We start from the raw sequence: 22,277 nt of genomic DNA, 5'->3' as shown, positions 1-22,277 counted from the left end.
ACTGGGTTGGTACATGAAGTTTCTACATGGGCAAGAAGCCACAGAATTTCAGGCACTCTCTCCTTTCTAACTCTTCCCTAGCCACCTCGCTCTCGTTCTCAGATCCGCAGCTCATGCTCAAGGGCAGCTCTGGTTGTGGGCCCTTTGTCTACCACCCCCTCTGCTGGTCACACAGGCTCTTGGCCTCGGCTACTGATCCTTTGTTGTCCAGTCTCCTGACTTAGGTCGGTATTGCTGGTGTCTGCCTGCCTGTCTCTGCTGAGCTCTCCTTGGACTTAATCTGTGTTCTTCCTCATCTCCCAGGACTTGCTTGACTCCTCAGAGACCCACTGTGGCCTGTTGCCACCCAAGTCCAGAGGAAAAGGACATCTGAGTCCTAGAATCTGTTGTGCTACCAGAAAACTGTGACTTCAGGCCAGTGGCTACACTGGCCTTGGAGTCTGTCCCTCTCTGTGACACCTGGGGCTGTCCTGAGTCCTCTCCAGGGTATCTTAGAATTTGCAAACTCTAGGAGCCTCGAGGCCTCTTCCCTGCCTCCCTCCACCCTCCATCTTCTGACACTTTCAGAAAAATAACCAAGAGTGCAAAGTGCTCTGTGACATGCAGGCAGGACTCTATCACCCGTTTAGAAGGATAAACTTGTCAAGATCACAGCTTTTATCTTTATTTGCATCACACAGTATAGTTTACAGGGTGTGTAAGGGGGTGCATTGAGAATCTTGTTTTATGCCTGTGTACCCAGCGTTTGAAGGGAGCTCCTCCACGTAAGCAGCAGGAAAATGGCCTTTTTTTCCATTTAAAGATCCAAACCACCATCCTTCTTCTTTTTTCTTATGTATAGTCACTATGTCACCTGTGAAAATTGCACATTTAGTTAGACAAATGGGGCTCTGCAATTTCGGCACGTGCCTGAGCCTGAGCTTGGTAAGACAGTTCGGGGGAGATTCTGCTTTCAGGAAATTACTTGGTAGCATTGTTTTCAGCACATGATTCAGATGAAGCAAAATTTATTGACCACCTCTGTATGGAGCAGGCCTAATGCAGAGAACATTAAACAGAGTAAGATAATGGACAGCCAAGGTATGCCATAAAACAGTTTGATTAAAAGCAGAATCACATTGGAACATATGTCCTTCTCATGTCAGCTGGCTCACTTTGGACACAACTGATGGGTTGTCACCAAACTCTTTCTGGATGTCTGTGCTTTAAGGTTTTCTCACGTTGGAGGCCAGGATAGTTTGGTACGTTGACGACTATGGGTATGTGTTGGCTACCAGGCTTCTTTAGATCAAGACAGCTTCTCTCCATGGCATGTGCCAGCCTCACAGTCCAAAGCTCCAACTCATAGCTTTACACAGAAATGTAACTCCTCATTCAAAAGTTAGATAACTGTAATAAAATATCTATTTGAAGACAATACTTTCTTAAAGCCATGATTCAAATAAATAGAGTTCCTAGGAAACATACGAAATATATGGCTCTTCTCTAATTCTCTATTTTTTAAAAAAATACTGTTTGATATTAATAACCCTAAAGCTTGACTGGGTACCCCAGCTCCTCTGGCTAAGGACTACTCTTTTGAGAAAGAGTCCATTTTCCCTGGCTGCTTTCTGCACATTAAAGCGGAAATATCCACGTCCTTCAGAATCTGAAAGCTACTTTATCTTGGGCATCATTCTGAGGTAATTTTTCAGTCTTTCTTTCTCTTTCATTATTTTTCCCAGGAATTTTCTTCTTAAGACAAAGGTGACTGTTAATCCCCATTCTCTCTCTCCTCAGTCATAAATCACTCTTTACTCTTACAGGAGATCATTCTTACCCTAAGTTCTCCCTCTAATGAGTGCCCTAAGGTCAGCAGATGTCCAATCTACTAACTGAAATTCTAATGAATAATTTAAAATGTTATTGCCAGCTTCCCTAAGCTTCCATGTCTCATTTAATTAAAAAAACCTACTTAGCATATTAAGTGTAAGTAGGCTTTGCAACCAACGGAGAACAGACAAATAAGATGACCGATTTGTTAGGTAACATGTAACTCAAACTCAGGACCCTGGGTTCTAGATGGCATCTGGGAGATGTGTTTTGTATTTATATGGAAAGTAGGAATGCAGCATTTCATTTACCCACTGACTGCTGTAGGCAGCCTCTGGATGGCATGATGAGGAATGAAGTGACTTATAAAAATCTTAAAAGCTTTTAAATAAAGGCAACATTGATATAAAAGAGTAGAGAAGAAGGTCTACTTTCGATTTCCTTTTTTCTCATCTTTACTTATTTCTGAGTTAGAAGGAAAGTAATTGCCTGAAGAGACCTGATTGCCAAACTGAGAAGGAAGCACCCACTAACCAACAGCAAATATGTGGTGTCCCTATTGTTTGGCTGCAAAATCCATCTTGACTTTCCCTGGGCTCCGGGGCAACACTTCCTGTGCATGGATAAAAGCTTTCTCCTACGACAAACCTCTTTCTCACTAACCTTCATTTCCAGATCTCTGCCTTAGCTTTAGCATCCAACTGTGGCTGCTAACTGGACACACAAAGAAAGTTGAGGCTGGTGACTTTTTCTTGTTTAACAATGTTGAGGTCTATATAACACATTACATAATACCTTTCCATGTTTTAAAACAAAAAGATCTATGACACAAAAAAAGTGAGTCTGCTTCCTTACATTGGTCTTAAAACACTTTCCTAAGAGATACATGGAAGAAACATTAAGCTGGGAGTCCGTTGACCTGGGTTCTAGAACTTGCTCTTACACGAAGCCATGGGAGAAAGTCACTTTACATTCCTGCATGGTTAGCTTTCTGAAAAAGAAAAAGGTGGGGCCACATCTCTTATCACTTTCCATTACTGACATTCTACTCAGTAATGGAAAGTGCAGCACTGTGATGAAGTGTGACTGAGTTTCTGAGTTCGAATCCTGCACTGCCACGACCTGTGACTTTTGCCAAAGTAGTTAACCTTTATATGCCTCAGTCTCCTTAGTAATAAAATGGAAATAAATAACAGTACTTACCTCAAAGGTTTTATGGATATTAAATTGAACGATGCAACATTTGTTGCAATTATGTTTGCAACAATGTCTGGCACAGAGTAAACACTGAATGTTAGCTATTTTTATTCTGTGGGCTTTATATTTGATGTGCTTTGTCTTCTGAGAAGGGTGATTATAAACCTGAACTGATTTGACATGGTAGTAACGTTTAAGGCGACTGTCCTAAGATAGGAGTTTTATTCAAGTTAAGGATTTCAACATGGGAAGGTGATTAAACATTTGAGAATGATTCTTACCTTTTTCCAAATTCAATTCATCATCTTGCCTGGCTTGAAAAGAATATAAGGCCTTGCAAAGACTACTGCCATGTTGGGCCACACCGGAGGCTGAAAATTAGATCAAGTGATAATTACCAATGCTGTGTCAGCAGGCAAGAGGAAGATGACAGTAAGCTCTGTGGTTATTTAGCAGTGTGGGGCAGAGCATAAATATATTGAAGTTTTCTCCAAAAAAAAGTTTATAATTTTACATACTTTTCATTCCTTGATTCAGTAACCATTTATGATGTACCTACTACGTATACAGACTATGTATATTATATAATAAATAACTATACTATAATATAGAAAATAATAAGTATGAAGACAACAGTTATTGTAATATTAATAATAAAGATGACAATTTAAAATCATTTGCTTCCCACATGAACTTAATCAATATCAGTTAGGTAATGTGTGGTAGTTAAATTTATGGTTTGGAAAACATACACCAATTTTGCCATTGGGTATAGATAGGGGACATGTAGAACACATGCTTCTTACCATCATCCTTAGGTACTTATGTTTCTCACACAACGCAATGGTGAGTCTTTCATATGTCACGTGGACCATAATGTCCTGGGTTTTATTGAAATTTATTTTTTTTTGGCCAATTTTTAATCAAACTAGAGAGCCGAGGTTGTGGGAACTATAGTTGAACTATGAGGGACAGTAAAGTGTGTCTGTGTGTGTGTGTGTATGTGTGTGTGTGTGAAAGTAAAAGGTAGTAGGGTGTGGGTGGACGAATGACTAAAGGCAGGTAGCTGAATAAAGGGGTGGGTAGGCCCTGGGATCACCATGCTCCTCACAGAGAGGACAGGATTCCACGGAAGTTTAGAGGAGGCTGTGGACACAGAGCTCAGAGCTCCTCCCAATGGCTTAGGGGTGGCTGTGTGCACAGCAGATTGCAGGCTGTGGATAACGTGGAAACCCTCATCTGAGGTACCTTCTCATATTAGAAAATTCTTTTCCCAACACTTCACTCTTGTCTCCTTCCAACCTTTTGGATTACATTTGCACAGAAAGCTACAAATTCTAACAAATTATTCAGTCCTGTTTGAAATGTGAGTTTCTTTGAGCTGATTTTATATATATATATATATCAATGTGGCTCTGAAAATAAAACGTAAATGTGGCGATGTGCTTTATCAATAGGACCCAGCCCAAAATTATTCTGGACTTGGGATTACCTGTAGATGAAGAAGTTGGATCGTTCTGCCCACCAGAAGATTCCCTGCTCACAACATTCTCTGATCTCTTCATCAGAAAAGGCCGAGATAGTTTTACATAACTATGTGTCTGCTGCTGTTCAAAGAGTTAAAACAAACAAAAAAGTCATTTTTAACAACACAGTCATCATAAGTATTCACGAAAGTATAACTTTTCTGTATGTTTTCCTTAGGAATTTGTTTTTAACTTTTTGGAACAAGGTATAAATAAAGTATTAAATACATTCCTCAACCCTACCGTAGAGCTTTCTTGTTTCTGAAAACTTGATATATTTAGAATTAGACAACTACCATATTTTATAGCTTGTGTTTGCGTTTCTGAGCTGCACCTAGGCCAAATAATAACATTCACAGCATTACTTCTACAAATTCAACTTTATTGTCTTTAATGCAAATGAATTATCATGACTGTCTAAATGATTGAGATCTCCTGACTCTTATAAACAAAACTGTCCCTTCATCGCAAGATGGTTATAGCTCACCCTTCTGATAGGGAAAGGAAAACAGTGACAAGCAATAGTTACATCCAAGTAACTCAAAATCTATTCCTAAAAAGTGTAACATTGGGAAATTACATGTGTGTGAATTTCAAAAATTGTCCCTATACATTATCTACATTGTGTAGTACATTAAATGGATGAGACTAATGCATATCACAAAACCTTACAATTTAGGTCTGTATGAATACTAAAATTTCAATTTAATAGAAATTTTACTATAAAAGCAGATTCCACGGATAAAATTAAGGTATGAGGAGGAACAAAAAGGAATCCAAAGTGTTTTTAACTTCTCGTATTTAGTATACAAAGGATGTATTCAGTTGTGTTTAGCTCTTGTTACTCAACACAAAAGGAATACAAATAAATTTATCTTAAAATTCTGCAGTTGGGATTTGACATATGGCATATGTAATTCATAACAGCTTTTTTGACCCGATGGTACATTAAGCCACTCCACCCAGCAAGCCCAGTCAAGAATTACTAGTCTCTTAAATTTTTACCTTTTCTTTCCACTTGAAGATGGAGTTGCTACAGGGATGGCTGGGTTGAGGTCTTTGCTTAAGTTCTGCTAACACTGATGACAGTTTATAGGAGTTTGCTTGCAAAAGGTCTAATTTCAAAGTGGTCTGTGGATACATCATTTGGCCATGTGAGTAAATGTCTAGAAAATGAGGCACAACTGCATGGGTCAAAGGATATTGGGATAATTTCCAAAATGACAAAGAGGTTGGGAAAAGTACACATTCAACTCATATGTAGATATATACACAGAAAATGCTGAGGTGAGAAAAAAAATGAACCCTTTCCCTAGAGGACTGCCTTAGTTGTTGAGTGTGTCTTACTCTGGACTCTCGTAAACAGGGTAAACCAGAAATCTTGGTAGATAAATTACTCAGTATTGTGTGGCAATGAATTGCTATATTCAATTTTCTGCTGAGGAATGAGAAAGGGAATAAGAAGTACTGATTGCAGAAAGTGGACTTTCAGAGGACCCTTCAGGATAGGCAACTGAGGCATTGGTGCTCAATGTTGTGAATAGAATTGAACTTGGATCAATAGAATCAAACTAAAATGATGCGGGACAGGTTTTGTTTGTTTGTTTGTTTTTTAATGTTATTTTTTGATTTTCTTGTATGGGTGAGGTCTTATATTACCCAGAAAGTTTTCAGTAACAATTCTGAAAACTGGAAACAATTTTCTAGGGTATTTGATTACAAAAATAAAGAGTGAAGCTAACGATACACTCCTAGGCTCTTCCTGTTCTCTAGTTGACCATGAACTAGAAACTTTATAATGACTTCTTTGTCAGGCTGTATTCAGTCAGGGTAAATCAAATAACCGAATCTAAGTATTGGAAGAGGCCTGCTTAGTCAGTCTCCTCCTGACCATCACCTCTCCTTTCCTATACTACCAGCATGGGGAAGCCTAACCCTAACGTCCCTGCCAGGGGTTCACAGCCATGGATCAAATACCTCCAATCAATGAGGAAGGTCTCTAATCCTTGGAACAATCCAATGCATTGTGGGGCTGCCTCCATACCTTCTATTAGTAGAACTAGTCTGCATTTGAGAGCATGTTAGAACAAGTCTCTTTCCTTTGCTATGTGGCACTCCTTCAGGTATCTGAAGACAATATCCAAAAACAGTTTCTCATAAAACATGTCTTGCCAACATTTTTGTTCAGATATGGCACGTCAAGAGACAGTGAATTAGGAAGAACTTAAACAGTTTCCTCCTGCAAGAAACCTTCCTTGCAGGAGGCAACATGAAATCTACCAATATCACAAGTTCCCCTCCAACAGATGCAGAGGTATGTAACGAAATTACGTGGATATTTGGCATCCACTATTTGAAGTTTCCTATTTGTTTCTTCACTAGATCATAAACATCACGAATTCAGGGGGCAGTTCTCCCACCTTGCATCCTCCACTGTATGAATAGGTCCAGTTGTGTACCCAGCTGATCCTAATATATGTTCTATGCTGGTAATGACAATGACAAAATTCTGTGCAGGAACAACTAAAGAAATAAACTTGTAACTTAACACCATGCAAAATACTCCATATGACTTTATTTGGGTAACTATTACTTGCATCAAATTAGTTAGCTAAACATTTTGTGTTGTCACAGAAAATGTCCTAGAATCTGTTTTACAATTTCGTAAAAATTGTAGCCATGTGTCATTGCAAGTATGTTAGACCTCTGTTCACAAGTGAACAGAATTCAAGGCCTTTCTTTACACAAGAAGTATTAGGTTTGTTTCTGTAACACTAAAGGAAGCCTGTGCTAAAAAAAAAAAGAAAGATAAACTGTGCCTGGCTGCATCCATCTACTTTCACCAAAGAACTATTGAAATTTCCTGTTTGAACAGAATTATTATTTACCTAGTCATAAGAGATTTAGGCTATATTCAAGGTAAGGAAAGCTTGTCCAGTTTCCTGTATCCTTTAAAACATTGTAAAAAAAATTTTTTTCTTCCTGAATTTTTCTCAGGAAAGATAAGCCTTCAACTTCCTCTCACTCTAAACCAGAAAACAAAACAAAACAAAAACGTATCTTGCAAACATAAGTAATAGTATCTGTTCAGTTTTATTTTTATATAAAATTCACAGGTCTTTGCTAACTGCCTTTTTAATGTGGGTTCTTTCGAAGTTTCTACTTTGTCGATCAATCCCCACATATTACCATCCTCCTGTTATTCTCAGAAGACCTTGATGTTAATTGAGGAATAAATGGAAAACAGTATTTTAATAACAATTACCAGTTTTTTAGCTCTCCTCTGCACACTGTGCTAGCATTTTAAAAATAATATTTATTTTCTAGATAATATTTCATCCTCACAAAAACTTTTTGAGGTAGATACCAATATCCCTATTTTACACATAAGAAAACTAAAGTTATCCCAGTTTCCTGTAAACAGAAGAGCTAGATCCTTTCTGAATGCAGAACCTGTGTTTTTGGTCATGTTTCTTAACAGGGTTAAAGAACACATGGTTTCCAGACCCTGAAAAAATATGATTCTATTTTGGAGAATTCTATTTTAGGCACAATTCGTTTCCTGGGAGGACATTAACACAAATTAAGTAGTTGGATTTTTCCAGATCTTTCAAACTACTTGCCAAGGACCTGACCATATGAGCTTGCTCTCTGACGAGATTGTTCTGTCATGAGAAAGGAAAGGCAAACGGAAGTCAAATGGGCCAGAAAACAAGCACTCTAGAAATAACTCTTTCATCATTAAATCTAGGAAACTGCACTCTGCAAACATTTACCTCATCCATTAAGGCCACTGTGTTTTTCTGGCTCTCGGGGTCTGAGAAGGAGGAGTTGCCAGAGTAGGCTTTCAGCATTCGTTCCAGGCCTGAAAATGAAATCATGTTCTCAGTCACCATGAGTCCTGCCCTCGTGGGACACAGCCGAGAGACGGTCCCTCCCCAAGGGAGCGTGAGCCCAGGATTTCCTAAATGGCTGGGGCTGTTTCTGTAGTTGTTACTCAATTTTACTGAATGGGTGACCTTTATTTTCATTTCATGAAATGTGACCAATGCTGGTTGGTACTTAAAGAGTCTTGTTATTTTTCAGGATGAGCTTATGACTCCTCCCTGTTGGTGCAGCCCATGGTGGATGCCTAACATTTACCACAGTGTTAGACTCTCCCTCAATATGGTATTTACATGTGTAAACATTTTTGCTCTCTTGGATTTCCTGTCAAGTATTGCGTTGTTCTGGTTCACATAAAATAAGCTGTACATACCAGAATCACAAGTGGGGGGCTGCTTTTGTTATCTGTATCGCTTTACAGCTGCTTCATATTCTCACATGCTTTATTTCTAAGTGTAGGATTTAATGTGAATGATTTTCACATTGTTTAGAAAGGTAGTTAAAAGGAAACAACCAAGAACACCAAAAGCCCTGTTTACAGGTTTACTGTGTTTTAAACCAAACAGACTGTCCCTCATTCTAGCCAATTTCAGAAACAGTGGGTAAATGGAAATCGTGATATAGTACTGATATAGCTCTCACAGATAGACCAAAATGTCCTTTTAAGTTTTTTTGCTCTCTCCTTTCTTCTTTTTTTATTTTTCTTTATTCACACAAATTAGGTTTGACATATGATTCTTTAAATGTGATGATCCCTGCCTCCGCCAGCAAAAGCAGAATCACCCTAACTGAATGAAAATTCATTCCGTTATCAGGACGTTCATAGAGAAAATTACACACCTTTCTGGTCTCTCGTGGCTTTTTCAATGTCTCTTTGCAGTCTCAACAGTTTTGATTTTATTGAAGACTCTTGTCGCTCTTTATTCATTGCGTTGTTAGGCTCTTCTTCCTTTAGGAGGAAAAAAAGGATGTAAGCAATTTAAGGGGGGAAAGGAAAGAGTTGCAATGAGACTTTCACTGACTGTATTTAATTTTAACTTGATGGAAGAAAAAAGTGAAAAAAATAAATAAACAAAAATACTGGGTAACCTTTGGCTTTAGATAGTTTTCCCTTGTCTAGACTTGCCTAATAAGACAACATCTCCTTGTTCACAACTTGTAAGTGCATAGCTGAGCCCTTTCTTTAGTAGAACAAATTATTCTTGGAAGATGAGCCTTACTATAGCTATTTCAGTTTCTTGAAAAGTACATCTATTTGTTGTATACTTATTGCTCTCTACTTATCTTTAGTCAAGTTAGAGTCCTTTAATGATCCAAATGAGTATCGTGCATGTGCCTCAAGCTAGAACTGCCTCAGGAGTGGAGCAAATGTTTATTGTTTTCTGGGTTCGTGGCTGTTGGGAATCCATGAACTAAAACACAAACACTCTTCCCAGAATGGGTTTATAATTTAGTTGGGCCTTGAAGCATAACATTAAGAGACCTAGAAATTCAGGGCCACGTTCGTTTATAAGTGGTGCAGACAGGAAGGAATGCACGGCTCACGAAGGGCAGGGGCAGGGGCATGAAAACCTTATGAAGGCTGGAAGACTTAACCAGGATTTTTAGGTCAAGGAGGAGGAGGGTACCCCAAGGCAGGGGAATTGACACAAGCAAAGGACAGAGGAAGGACAGTGTGAAATGTCTCAGGAACAATAAATAGACCAGTTAGATGACAAACATAGTGGAGGAAAAGTCTGAGTAGGTTAGGCCAGATTTTCCGGCTGAAGTAGGGGTTTTATCACTTAGGCTATTAAAAACCATTAACGATACCAGAGCTTTCATATTTCAAGGGTTGAATTAAAAAGAAAATAGGATGTTAGGGTCAGGTTGGGAGGTGGCTGAACATGAGCAGAACAGAGGAACAGAAACCTGTGGGAAAAGAGGGGAAACTAATGACTGAAGATGGAAGTGGAGGAGTCAGGACTTATCTGATAAGGAAGGAGAAAAACTAGGATCCTGTATGTTGGTGGAAGGTTAGCTTTAGACAGACTGTCTTGAAGAAAGAGACACTGAGGATTTAGAGCAAAGCAAATAGCCTTATAAAAATATAATGTATAAAAATATTTCATGTATATATTATATATTATACAGAAATTCTTTATATTCTTTATCACGTGATTCTTACAACTCTGTGAGATTGGTTTTATTGTCCCCATTTTTCCTACAACAGAAAAATAAATGAAGGTCCAAGATGAAACAGCTAGTAAATGATTATTCCTGAAACCCAACTCCTGGGAATCCCAGTTCTCTTCCAGACTCTAGTCTTTCCCATGTCTGCTCATGGCTGAGGCCCAAACTGATGTCACGCCCTCAGTGAGCTCCAGCTAAACTACAAGAATACCTAACTCCAACCCTCAGTCCTTCTTTGTGGGAGGAGAGCACATAATAATCCGGCTCCTATGCCTGTCCAGGACTTCATTTGTCTGTTGGGGGCACCTATTGTTTAAAAATGTATTTCTAGAAATAGATCAGCACTGGGTCAACTTGGGGAGGGAGTATATATACTACCGTCATTTAACTCTCTTAAATGTCTCCTTAATGTCTCTTAAATATTTTCACACTGGTCACCAGACCTCCAATATTTGCACTCAGATTGTTCTCCTGTCTTACCACTTGAACTTGTAAATTTCATAGCACTGGATAAAAGCCACTCTACATATACTGCCGTGACTAAAGTCGGACTTTGGTGGTGTTTTGCTTTAAGGATATTAAGGAAATCCTATTCACCCACTTGGAGATACAGTCCATTCTCTTAGACAACAGGTATGTAGTCATTAATTCTAGTGCACTAAAGTTACACAGAAACCAAAAATCCCCACAGGCACATCAATTAAAGATAAACCATTGTGGCTGCCTCCTCCCATTTCAATAGAAGCCTAGTTAAATTTTCAAGGAGAATGACCTTTATTTTATTGACAGGTTAGTCTATAGGGACATTTTTATTATCCTTTTCAAAAAGTAACAGATATATTTTATTGTATATATTCTCATTTCAGAGATCACCTACCTATTTGGAAGAAACAAAAAGAAAGTACTTTTCTATTGGAATCAAACATTCCTTTCCAATCCCATCTCTCCTTTTGTTTGTGCTTTGAGCACACATTGCTATTGTTAGTTTGCTTCTCCTTTGCCAGGGTAAGAAAAAAAAGATCCAATTAAAGAAATAGCTGGCTACTTACTGCTGTTTGGGAGGTGGGGAAAGGGAAAGCTAGTCACTTTCGCAGCAGCTGGAGTCACTGCTGTGCCCAGATCTAACTGCCTTTCTCTCTCCTTTCATCTCTTGGTCCCTTAGTGGGGGTCCTGGGATGTTGACGTTGGCTACACTTTTAATCCTATAGGAGGGTGTGACTGGTGGGCGGGCTCTAGATACAGAGAGGGATAAATCTCCCAGTATGGACCTTGAAAGTCTGAATGAAACCTAGCAGAGGGCCTGGAGGAGAGCTGTCAGGAATTCAGAAGACAAGATAGCCCAAAGACAAGATGCCCAGAGATTCTGACACCAATCAGTTTTTAAGCACCGATTCCATCGAAGAATCACCCAAATGCTCTCAAAAGAACCCTCTGTACTTTGGTCCATGTTTTTCAAAGGAAAGGACCATGAAGAATGTTGATGATGACTCTCACCTCCTAGGAATGACGTCATGCCTTTGTGTCATTCCCCTCCACAAGAATGCGGGCTGTACTTACTTCTAACAAGGAGAAGATGATGAGATGTCACTTCTGAGGTTAGCTTATAACAGACTATGCTTTCATCTTGGGCACTCTGTCTTTCTCTCCTGGATCGCTAGTTCCGGGGGAAGCCAGCTGATATATTGTGTGCTGACCTAACGAGACACCCACACGTCAAGGAACTGACATCTCCAGCCAGCAGTCAGCCAGGACCAGAGGCCTGCCATCGGCCATGTGAGTGAGCTTCGAAGCCATTCATTTCCCAGGGGAGCCTTGAGATATCTGCAGTCCTGGCTGACACCTTGAATGCAGTCTTGTGAAGCCCTCAGGAGCACCCAGCTAAGCTGTGCCTGGATTCCTGACCACCAGAAACTGTGAGATAATGTGTTTGTTTTCAGCCAATAAGTTTGGGGGTAGTTTGTTACGCAGCCATAGACAAGCTATATGCTACACAGTGATTATTTACAGGTCATGAAACATGTCTGCCTGGCATTCCTCATAGACTAAGTATGAGATTCAGTTCAAGACCCTGTTTGACTTTGCCCTACCAGAGAATACAAAACATGTTTCCTTTGCCTAGTCTGTAAACCACACTCTTTTTTTTTGTTTATATGGACTAGGAAAAAAATCAATATTTTCATTTAAAAAACAAGATATTTCTTTTACAACTTCTTTGTTGTAATTTTTTTTTTTTTAGTGAACCCCTTAGTGTATTACTAAGGTTCCCCATTAGTGGAACTTCCACTGCATACTTACAAAGTAATCGGTTAATAGGAACTCAGATTTATTTTCTGTAGATGAAATGGCAGTTTCTTCTATGAGAGCCTGGATATCTTTTTCGACATCTATCTTGCTGATGGCATGGTGAATCTGCGCATGGCACTGCAATGCCAAGGAAAGCAGAACAAGGTTGCTGAAGCCATGGTTCCTGCCAGTTCTTACCATGCATTCCAGAAAGCAAGACATCTTTACTACTCACTGTGGTCAGGGTTTGGCCAAAAACAGAGATATGTTGGGTATACTGGTTTAAGTTATTGCATAAAAGTTGAATTCTTTCTTTCTCCAGCTCCAGGATGCTCTGTAAAGGATGGAAAATGAGGCAAGATCAGCCGATTGTTATGCAAAACTGAAGTCACTCATCAAACACTCACACACACACACACTCGCACATGTGAGGAAAGCCTGGGCAAACTCTCATGTTTGTGCCTGTTGATTACATCATATCCAAACTGTGGTGGGGGGGAGGGTCCCAGGACAGGAATGTGATTTGGTGTCTCTCCTATTTACCCTCCATTAGAGCAGATTTAGCTCACACACTTTTACCAGGCTTTTTGGGCCCAAAAGGTATATAGGTAGATGCCATGGGTTACCTGACATTCACAAAGAAAGGGGAGAGAAGGCCTTTATTGAAAAGCATTTGTGTGTTCTAGAGAAAAAGAGTGAAGCCCAGTAAAGCCCATGTTCATATCTTGGAAATGCAGTTGAGACTAAATATTTCTAGAGTTGTTTACAGTGCATATAAGGCATTTTGTTAGTCTCTGCAGAGGCAAAGGCAATGAGATGCAAATTCTCTGCTTCAGGAAACTATCTGATTGAGAGCAGAACCCCAAAGACTAATCAATTCATAATTCTGGCCTAATATTAGGACTGGGGGTCAGAGACCACTGTTTGAAGGTACAAACATAGCCTCTCCATTTTGTGAGTGATGACAAAAATTCCTCTCGTAGAGTTTCATAACTTTTAGCTAGGAAGGGCAAATAAAAAAAAGTGAGGGAGATCACATTTGCTTTGTTAGCCATTAACATTTTAGAAAAAGTTAGATGTTAGACTCTTGCCACTCACTGCTAGCTGAGTTGCTGACTAATCATTCTGAGGGAATTCCAAGTTCAGCAGTCAAACATTGTGTGAAAAGGCTAGGTCAGGAGTACGCAGGGGGTCCCAGGCCTTTCACGGACAGTGGGAGGCTCCTGGCTATGTGCCCCGAGAACTTCAGCTTTGACAGGGGTGGCAGGTGTTCAAGACAACGTTTTGTAAGGACTAGGCCTGGACATTCCTCCTGTACCCAGAGGCCAGGTTGGTTTCTCCCGTACCTGCCATCCCACTCCACTCCCTTGCACAGAGGAAAGAGCACTCAGCAGCAGTGCATGAAGAAGGCACTGGGCAAATCGGTAGGTGACAGGTGACATTACTGTAGGAAGCAAGAAGGATGGACTACATCTCAAGGCCTTTGGTAGGGTGGGGGTGGGAAACCACAAAGATCTTTGGCTTCTTCCATCCTGCCTCCCTTGCACACCTACAGGGCCCAATGGACTGACCCAGTGTGGTGTTTCTTCATATTCCTGTGAGTTAACTGCATTCTCATTCAGCTGTTATCTCATCTATGGCATATAGTCATTTTAAATTTTAAAAAATGTATTTGTTTCCTCACTGTGGTAAAATTTACAAAATATAAAATTTACCGTTGTTACTGTTTTTAAGTGTACCATTTAGTGTCATTAAGTACATACACATTGTTGTGCAACCATCGTCCTCATCCATCTAAAGAACTTTTTTCATCTTGAATCACTGAAGCTCTGTACCCATTAAACAATAACTCCCGATTCCCCTCTCTGCAGCCCTTCTGGCAACCATCATTCTAATTTCCATCTTCTCCGAATTTGGCTACTCTAGGTATCTCATATAACAAGAATCATACAATATTTGTCCTTTTGTGTCTGGCTTATTTCATTTAGCATAAAGCCTTCAGGTTCCTTGTAGCATGTGTCAGAATTTTCTTCCTTTCTAACGCTGAATAATAGCCCATTGTATGTATACACCACATTTTGTTGGTTGGTATATACTCAGTTTAATACTGCTATGGAATGCACATAGTAAAAGACTCAGCTAGTAAATATGAACATCTTTGTCAATCACATGCAAATTTTAATTCTGTGCCAAGTGTCCTGACATTTTAATCAGAAAGCCTGGAACTCTGCTCCCCATGGCAACCCTCCTGGTGGCTAAGAATCTGCACAATTTGTGTTAAGTCAATGGGAGCCAAATGCCTTTGTTTCTGGTGTTGGTCTCCTGAGTCTTTCTCCAAAGTCACAGGCCCCAGCCATTTGAATGGGGCTGTGTGCCCTCTGTCTCTCACATACATGATTAAAGACATAGAAGAGTAGCCTGTCAGAAGCAAAGGGCACAAACCACATGCCTCCTAGCAAATATGTAAAACAAATGCTGCTCAGTGGCTTGGATCTCAACAGTCTTCAAAAAGAAAGAGCCTTTACAGCATAGAAAAAGACTGAGAAAGCAGATGTCCTAGTTTAGCACCATGAGCAAAGCACAGGAGAGAAAAGAAAAGCCAGATTTAGGAACGTTGTATCCTTAGTGGGCAGCTGAGCCCACTGACAAGTGCTGAGCCACTAGCATCAATCTGAGACCAGAAGAACCAGTGTCTTTGTTGGAGATGGTAATGTTTGATAGATGTTAATTACAGTTCAGGGAAATCATTAAAATGATCTGTGTTTGCTCATGAAAAGGGGCTGAGATAAATTCCACTGTGCAGAGGGAAAATCCGTATCTCACTTAATGAATTACTGCTTTCTATTATCCTTTTCTTTTTGTATAAAATAGTGGTAGAAAAGCAGGATACTCTGGAGAATCTAAAACTGTCCTCCGGAGCTTTCACAGTTGCACACACGAGGCAAGTGTGGTCAGAGTTATAAAGGAAGAGCAGACGGAGAGCCTGGCTGCGGCCCAGGGTCCATGATGGTTCACACTCTTCATTCATTCTTGTCAGTTTCTGCTGTCCTGGCCTTTCTCCTGACATTCCCTGAAGAGGTTGGAGGGACTCCATTTTCATCTAAATTGTCTTCATAAAACTGGTCAAAGAAATAGCATGATCTTTTAGAACAGGAACTCTCAAACTTTAGTATGGCTCGCGAGCACCTAGACCCCTTTCTAACATCAGTCAGAGGTTCTGTGATTCACCTGTGTGGGGAGGTGCTCAGGAATCTGAAGTCTAACAAGCACCCTAGTTGCTTGGAGACATTGTCCTTGGGTCATAAATAGCAACAAAAAAATCTTTTAAAAATCATTTCCAATTTTTCAACCCAAAGACGGTTGCTGTTAACCTTTTGGTGTGTTTCAGTCTAGCTGGGTGATTCTATCTATTATAGGAAAATGATTTTATCTTTCTAGTAATCTATCAGATTATTTAAATTCGTATCTTGTTTTTTTCACTCAACATTATACAACAGCAGTTTCTCTGGCCGTTGGTCTTCACAAACATCATCTTAATTAGCGGTCCACTCTGTAGGACTGCATGCAGTGCGCTGGTTTATTTAGTCATCCCCTAAATGTTGGTCCTTTAGATTATTCCCTCCCTTTTCCTTTTGAAGCATTTTGAACAGAAAGCTGTGTTTTGTTTCCCGGCTACTTTCTCAAGACAGATGTATAGAAACAAAATTATGTTTTTCGACAGAGGTTCTAGAAGAGAATTAAGCCCTAATGTCCTCGGCATCTATTGTATGCAACGAGTTACCATCTTTCCACTGCCTCTAGAGGGGTACTAGCCACTACCATCCTTGGTAGAACTGAGTAAACAGTCACTCTGTGTTCTGTGAGTTTTCCGTGTTCTGGAGTTCAGATGAGGAATACAGTTGAGAAAGTGAACATTTTAAAGGTTCTTGACATTTACTGCAAATGTTTTTCTAAAATAATTCCTTGAGTAAGTACTGTCAGTACCGAGCATTTGATTCCTGGTAATTCTTGGTAGTGTGGCTATTATTTTTCAAAATATTTTATAGGTTATTTCTAACAACTGAATTGTTGCTCCTTGGAAGCTAGGACATGTGGCTTGAACGTAGTGTAATTCTGAAGTAATAAGACTAATTTTGATATGTGGTTTGTGGAATTGGTTTTGTTACTTAACAGCTACACTTGAGACTTTGTAATATTTCTCACAGTGTCTAGCAAACTGCCTTGAAGATAGGTCAATAAATGCTCTACGAAAGAATTTGTAAATTCAACCAGAAGAGTAAGAAAGAGTAAGAGGGCAATTTAGGACCCTAAAATGAATTCTTATATTCCACTTTTACAGAAGAATGATGGAGGAAATGGAGGAAAAAAAATGAAACTGAGTACCCTAGTTATCCCATTTCCACCTTGAACACTCAACAAAAATTCTCCTTTAATTCAGCCCTCTTTTGTTATGTGTCTTTATGAATATAACATTTTACTCCTGAATGCATAAACAACAGAAGATATAGAACATACCATGTAATACGTGAGTCAACGACTTGTTGGTATAGACTGAGTATATATGAACCAAGGCCGTACAAAGTAAGGGAATTGTTATTATTAAGGGGAGGCAAAGATGACTTGACAGGCTCCACTTTCTAAATCAGAGCACATTTTAAGAGTAATTCCTCTATTGATAGCTATTAATAATGTGTACAATTTTTTCCTACTATGTAATTATAAACAATTCTGCAATAAACATTTTTATACATTACCCTTGGTATACAGGTATATGTTTTTCTTTAGGATATATGCCTCAAAGGGCAACTGCTGTGTTGTGGGGACATGCACATTTCAGTTTTATTAGATATCATCAAATTATCCTCACTCGAGGGGTACAAAAATTTTTGTTTCCCAACAATTCTTATTTGGCAACACTTAATATCGTCACTTTTAAATTTTTGCCCAATGAGTGAGCAACTTTTTACATGTTTATTGGTGATTTGATTTTCCCTTCTGTGATTTGCTTGTTCATATCTTTTGATTTTTATTGGATGATTTGCCACCATTCTTTCTCAATATGTCTTCTTTGCTGCTAACCTGTGCACATCCTGAGAGTGAGATGGTACTTCATTCATTGCTGTATGTCTCCAATGCCCAACACAATGCCCGGCATACAAAGGATTCCAGAAGTGAATATGGTGTGAATGAGTTCTCAGGCCTGAAACTCATTTCTGAGAATTCAATACTTGTCTTCATTTACACTTTACTTTCACAGCAGTTTTTGAAATTAGCTGAGTGCTACTGTGTTCATTGAGAATTTAGGTGTGGCAATTCTGGCCAAGGATGCTCAATAAATATTCACTGGTTATTGTATCCATGACGAAATTGAAACAATAGAAGTCACATGGTTTATCTACAGTCACAAAAGGAGTGAGGATTATAGTCAAGGACAGAGATCATCAGGTCATGGAACTATAGATCTGATCTCCATTTTCAAGGTCACCCAAAGCTCCATGGAAGAAGAAGAACAATGCTGATGCATGATTACCTGGTAGCAGTTTTCTAGTGTGTTTTCCCATTTCAGTCTGGTAGAACAGCCTGCTATGTTTTTTTGGTAGTAGTTTTCATCTTCCTGTGCCAACTTCTCAGTTGATTTTTTCAGTTTGTTGAGGAGCTAAAGAACATATCAGTGTTACATACTCATTAACACATTTATGAAAGCCCTTTGTGATTCCATGTAAAGAATTATATGCATCCGCATCCCGAGGATATGTTTCTCATCTCCCAACTAAAGTCATAAAGAGTAGCTGCCGATGACAAAATCAAAGATCATTCTCAGAAAAAAGGAATGTCAGAGCTGAAAGGAAACCAAAGGGCCTTTCAGTATCATTCCTGCAAAGTTTTATATGAGGAAATAGAGGTCCTTAAATACAATGTGATGAGCCCATGTTCATCACACTGCGGAGGAGGCCAAAGGGCAGGTGAGGAGAAGTGAGATCAGGAAACTTCCAGTCAACTCTGTGATGTACCAATGACCCCCGCAGTCTTATTTGGTAAATCCTTCAGGCCCCAGCATTTCTTACCAGGACAGGTAGAGATGCATGTAATTATATCACTTTTAGAGCTAGGATGAGACCTGGCTATCATCCTGTCCAATAACCTGACTTTGCTTGCAGTGTATAAACTCTGCAGTGTAACCAAAAACCAAACTTCCGGATGAGAGTCCCTGTTCTGACTGCAGGTGAGTTACTCAACCTTTATGGCCAGTTTTTCATCTCTATGATGGGGATGGGGATGCTCCTATTTAACTGGGTTGCTTTGCGGATTCAAGCAGTTGATACAGGTAAGGCATGTGACACACTGCCCGACACCCGAGCCAGCCCTCAATTATTATTACTATTAGGTTGGTGCAAAAGTAATTGTGGTTTTTGCAATTTTTAACCTTTTAAACCACAATTTCTTTTGCACCAATCTATATTACCGGTGAAGAATCCGAGGGACGTTCACTGCAAGTTATGGACAGTTTAACAGATACTTTCCTTTTATCCTGCTCCCCAATGATCTGCTCCTTCACAAAGAGCCTCCTCCTGACAATCACCAAAATTGGCCATTCTGATTGGGAAATCTTCTGGGAAATCTAAGTAATACAATACTCTCTGGACCAGAGTAGCTGAAATTGATTCTCAAAATGCTTAGACAAGTAATTTCACATCTCTGAGAAAGAAAGAAGTTGTATTAAGTGAATAATTCTCAAACTTTAATATGCCTCAGAATGATCTGGGGTGTTTGTAGAACTGCAGATGTTCCAGGTCCCAGAAGTAGCAATACTGATTCAGTAGTTCTGTAGTGGGATTAAGAAATCTGAATTTTCACTACCTCTTCAGAGGATTCTGATGCAAATGGTCCTCAAATCACAATTGAAGGAGCACCAAGGATCCCTCTAACTTAAGCAGTTTAGAGTTTCAAGGACAGAGACAAAGGCTTTTAAGAAATGACCCTCTTTATGTTTAAGGACATTTTGACTAATGTTTCAGTAATGAAGTACATTCATCCAAAATTCTGAATATTAACACCACTCACTTTATTATTCCAATTGATATGCTAGCCATTCAGCTGTCCCTCGGCTCTGATGTATGACTTACCCAGGACACAATTGGTTTTGTCTATCAAGTGTAATGGACCACATTCATCTATAGAAACATGAGCTTGTGAATTTTAATCTGATAACAATTTAATGAAAGGGCAGAAAGTGTGCTGTGGCTATACTTTGCTAAATCATTGTCCTTAAATTCTTATTGGAAATGCTCAGACCCCCAACAATGAGAACAAAGTTACTTGTGAGACGATCACTTACATTCATCAGCCTACACTATGTAACTATCGTCTAGAACTTTCTACTCAACAAATTTACAACAAATAATCCAAAATCAAAACAAAAGAAGAATGTAGACTCTTCTCTTCTTATTTAAGGAACCTCTCAGAAAACTTTACTACTAAAATTTGTCAAAGATTGCACGCTTTTTCTTTCCTCTTATCTTTCTCTTGGAACAAGCATCTCATTCAGTCATCATTTACTGAGTGCCACAGTATATCATGTAATCAGCTCTGGGAATAGAAAATGGAACTGGATGGGCTTCTTCTCTAGCAAGGGACCCATACAGGACATTACTATCCCATGTGATAGATCCCAGGATGATATAAGCATTTAGGTGTCACTGGGACACAAGAGAGGCACCTAAACTAGCCTTGGAATTAAAATGACACATAGTGAGACCTAGCACGTAGTGGATGCTCACAGAAACAATCCTTGTGTGAATAAACCTAAAATGAAAGTAGGAATTGATGCATGTAGCATGATACCAAAAATTTTTTTGGTGAGGTGGGAGCACACAGTTTAAGAGAGAGAATAACAAAAGATGATGCTGAAAACAAGGCAAGGATCAAGTCAGGGAGGGTCTTAAGGGCCACATAAAGGAGTATGTACTGATTCTGAGGTCACTGGGAAGCCTTTGAAGCCTTTTTAGATTTGAGTTTCAGAAAAGTCATCTTGGCTTGTGTATGGGCGATAGATAGGAAGAAGCAACACTGAAAATCAGGAGACCAATTTGTCAGTTCAAGTAATCTCAGCCAAAGATGCTGGTGGTCTGGGAGAGAGTAATGGCAGTGGAGAAAAATACAAGGAGATAAATTCAAAAAGTATTTGGTTTAAGAGTCAGCATTGGGACGATAGGGTGGATGGTGATATTCAAAGATATAGAAAACACAGCAATAAAGACTATTTTTGTTAGATATAAGTGATGGTTCCAATTTATGATATTGAGTTTGACATGCCAGAAGGCAGTTTGGAGACTGGTTTGGGCTGGAGGTATAAATTTGGGTATTGTCAGCATAGATATGCTACTTGATGCCTTGAGAGTGTATTGGATTACCAGTTATGTATCGAGTACCTGATATTGAGGTACTGTGTTGGATACTGAAGATACCATGCTGAATAAAACAGAATGGGGCCCAGGAGGGAAGTCATCAGGAAGAGCAGTATATAAAGGTCAGGAAGAAGGAAAGTCCACAAAGGAGTTTAAGGAAAAATTGCCAGAAATGGAAACCGAAAGAGTAAGATGCTACTGAAGTGAAAAGAAGAGACTGTTTCTGGAAGGGGGAAGTCAACGATACTTACTGCTTCCACGAAGTTAAATAAGGTGAGTACTAGAGAGTTCTTAGGGGTATTGGCTTTAGCAATAAGGAAGACATTGTTTGCGATGGCAAAAACACTCTTAGTAGAATGGTAGAGAAAGCTTGCTTGGGGTGGTTTGAAATGTGAAAAGACGATGAGGTAGAAGGGACAGAGCACAGAAAACTCTTTCAATAAAACTTATTGTAAAAATAAGGAGAGATGATACTATCTGGAGAGGATTAGGAATCAGGCCATGGAAAGTTGTCTTCCTGACTCTCCCTAACCTCCCAAGACTGGGGGAGTTGAGAAGGCTGATGGAAAGGAACTATTGGAGATGGGTATGTCCAAGATACAGGAAAGAGGAATAATCAAGAGCAGCATCTGTGAGATGTGGGATGGGTTGGGAATTGGAGCACATAATGAAGAATTGGCCTGTCCCATTGCACATATGATTTTCGTAGGGAGGTGGTTGTGCTGACTCCTATTTCCTCTGTGAGATAAGAGACAAGATTATCTACTGAGAGTGGGTGGTGAGGATGGCAATGCGAAGAGAATGGAGATTTAGATCACCTTCTGGTGAGAACAAGGACTGCTGAGCAGAAAAGCAGGAAGATTCGATGAGCAGCATAGAAGCAGCTCAGCTCAGGCTGGAGACCATGGGCACCTCTATGTCACATGTGAAAATGAATGCTGCCATAGGTGTTTAGTTTTAGGACTCAGAAAAAAAGAAAAAGCTATCAGACAAAGCA

General features: G+C 39.5%; 1 protein-coding gene across 3 annotated transcripts in view; it reads right to left on the bottom strand.

The window, feature by feature from the left end:
• Window positions 1–648: 648 nt before the first annotated feature.
• Window positions 649–22,277, bottom strand: part of NOSTRIN (nitric oxide synthase trafficking) — a 52,206-nt gene continuing 30,577 nt past the window's right edge. For 2 of the 3 annotated variants that reach the window (XM_019727368.2, XM_019727370.2), the window contains 9 exons: window positions 18,406–18,531; window positions 13,111–13,209; window positions 12,888–13,013; window positions 9,261–9,369; window positions 8,312–8,400; window positions 5,541–5,666; window positions 4,502–4,616; window positions 3,291–3,380; window positions 649–853 (listed from right to left, as the gene is read on the bottom strand). In XM_019727368.2, coding sequence (XP_019582927.2) covers window positions 687–853; window positions 3,291–3,380; window positions 4,502–4,616; window positions 5,541–5,666; window positions 8,312–8,400; window positions 9,261–9,369; window positions 12,888–13,013; window positions 13,111–13,209; window positions 18,406–18,531 — 1,047 coding nt within the window. In that variant the 3' untranslated portion in view covers window positions 649–686. The remainder of the gene's footprint in view (window positions 854–3,290; window positions 3,381–4,501; window positions 4,617–5,540; window positions 5,667–8,311; window positions 8,401–9,260; window positions 9,370–12,887; window positions 13,014–13,110; window positions 13,210–18,405; window positions 18,532–22,277) is intronic. The other variant, XM_019727369.2, reaches the window with a different exon arrangement.

This window comes from Rhinolophus sinicus, linkage group LG01 (assembly GCF_036562045.2).
Source record: "Rhinolophus sinicus isolate RSC01 linkage group LG01, ASM3656204v1, whole genome shotgun sequence".
NCBI classification, from domain to species: domain Eukaryota; kingdom Metazoa; phylum Chordata; class Mammalia; order Chiroptera; family Rhinolophidae; genus Rhinolophus; species Rhinolophus sinicus.
This window is presented reverse-complemented; position numbering and strand designations above follow the sequence as displayed.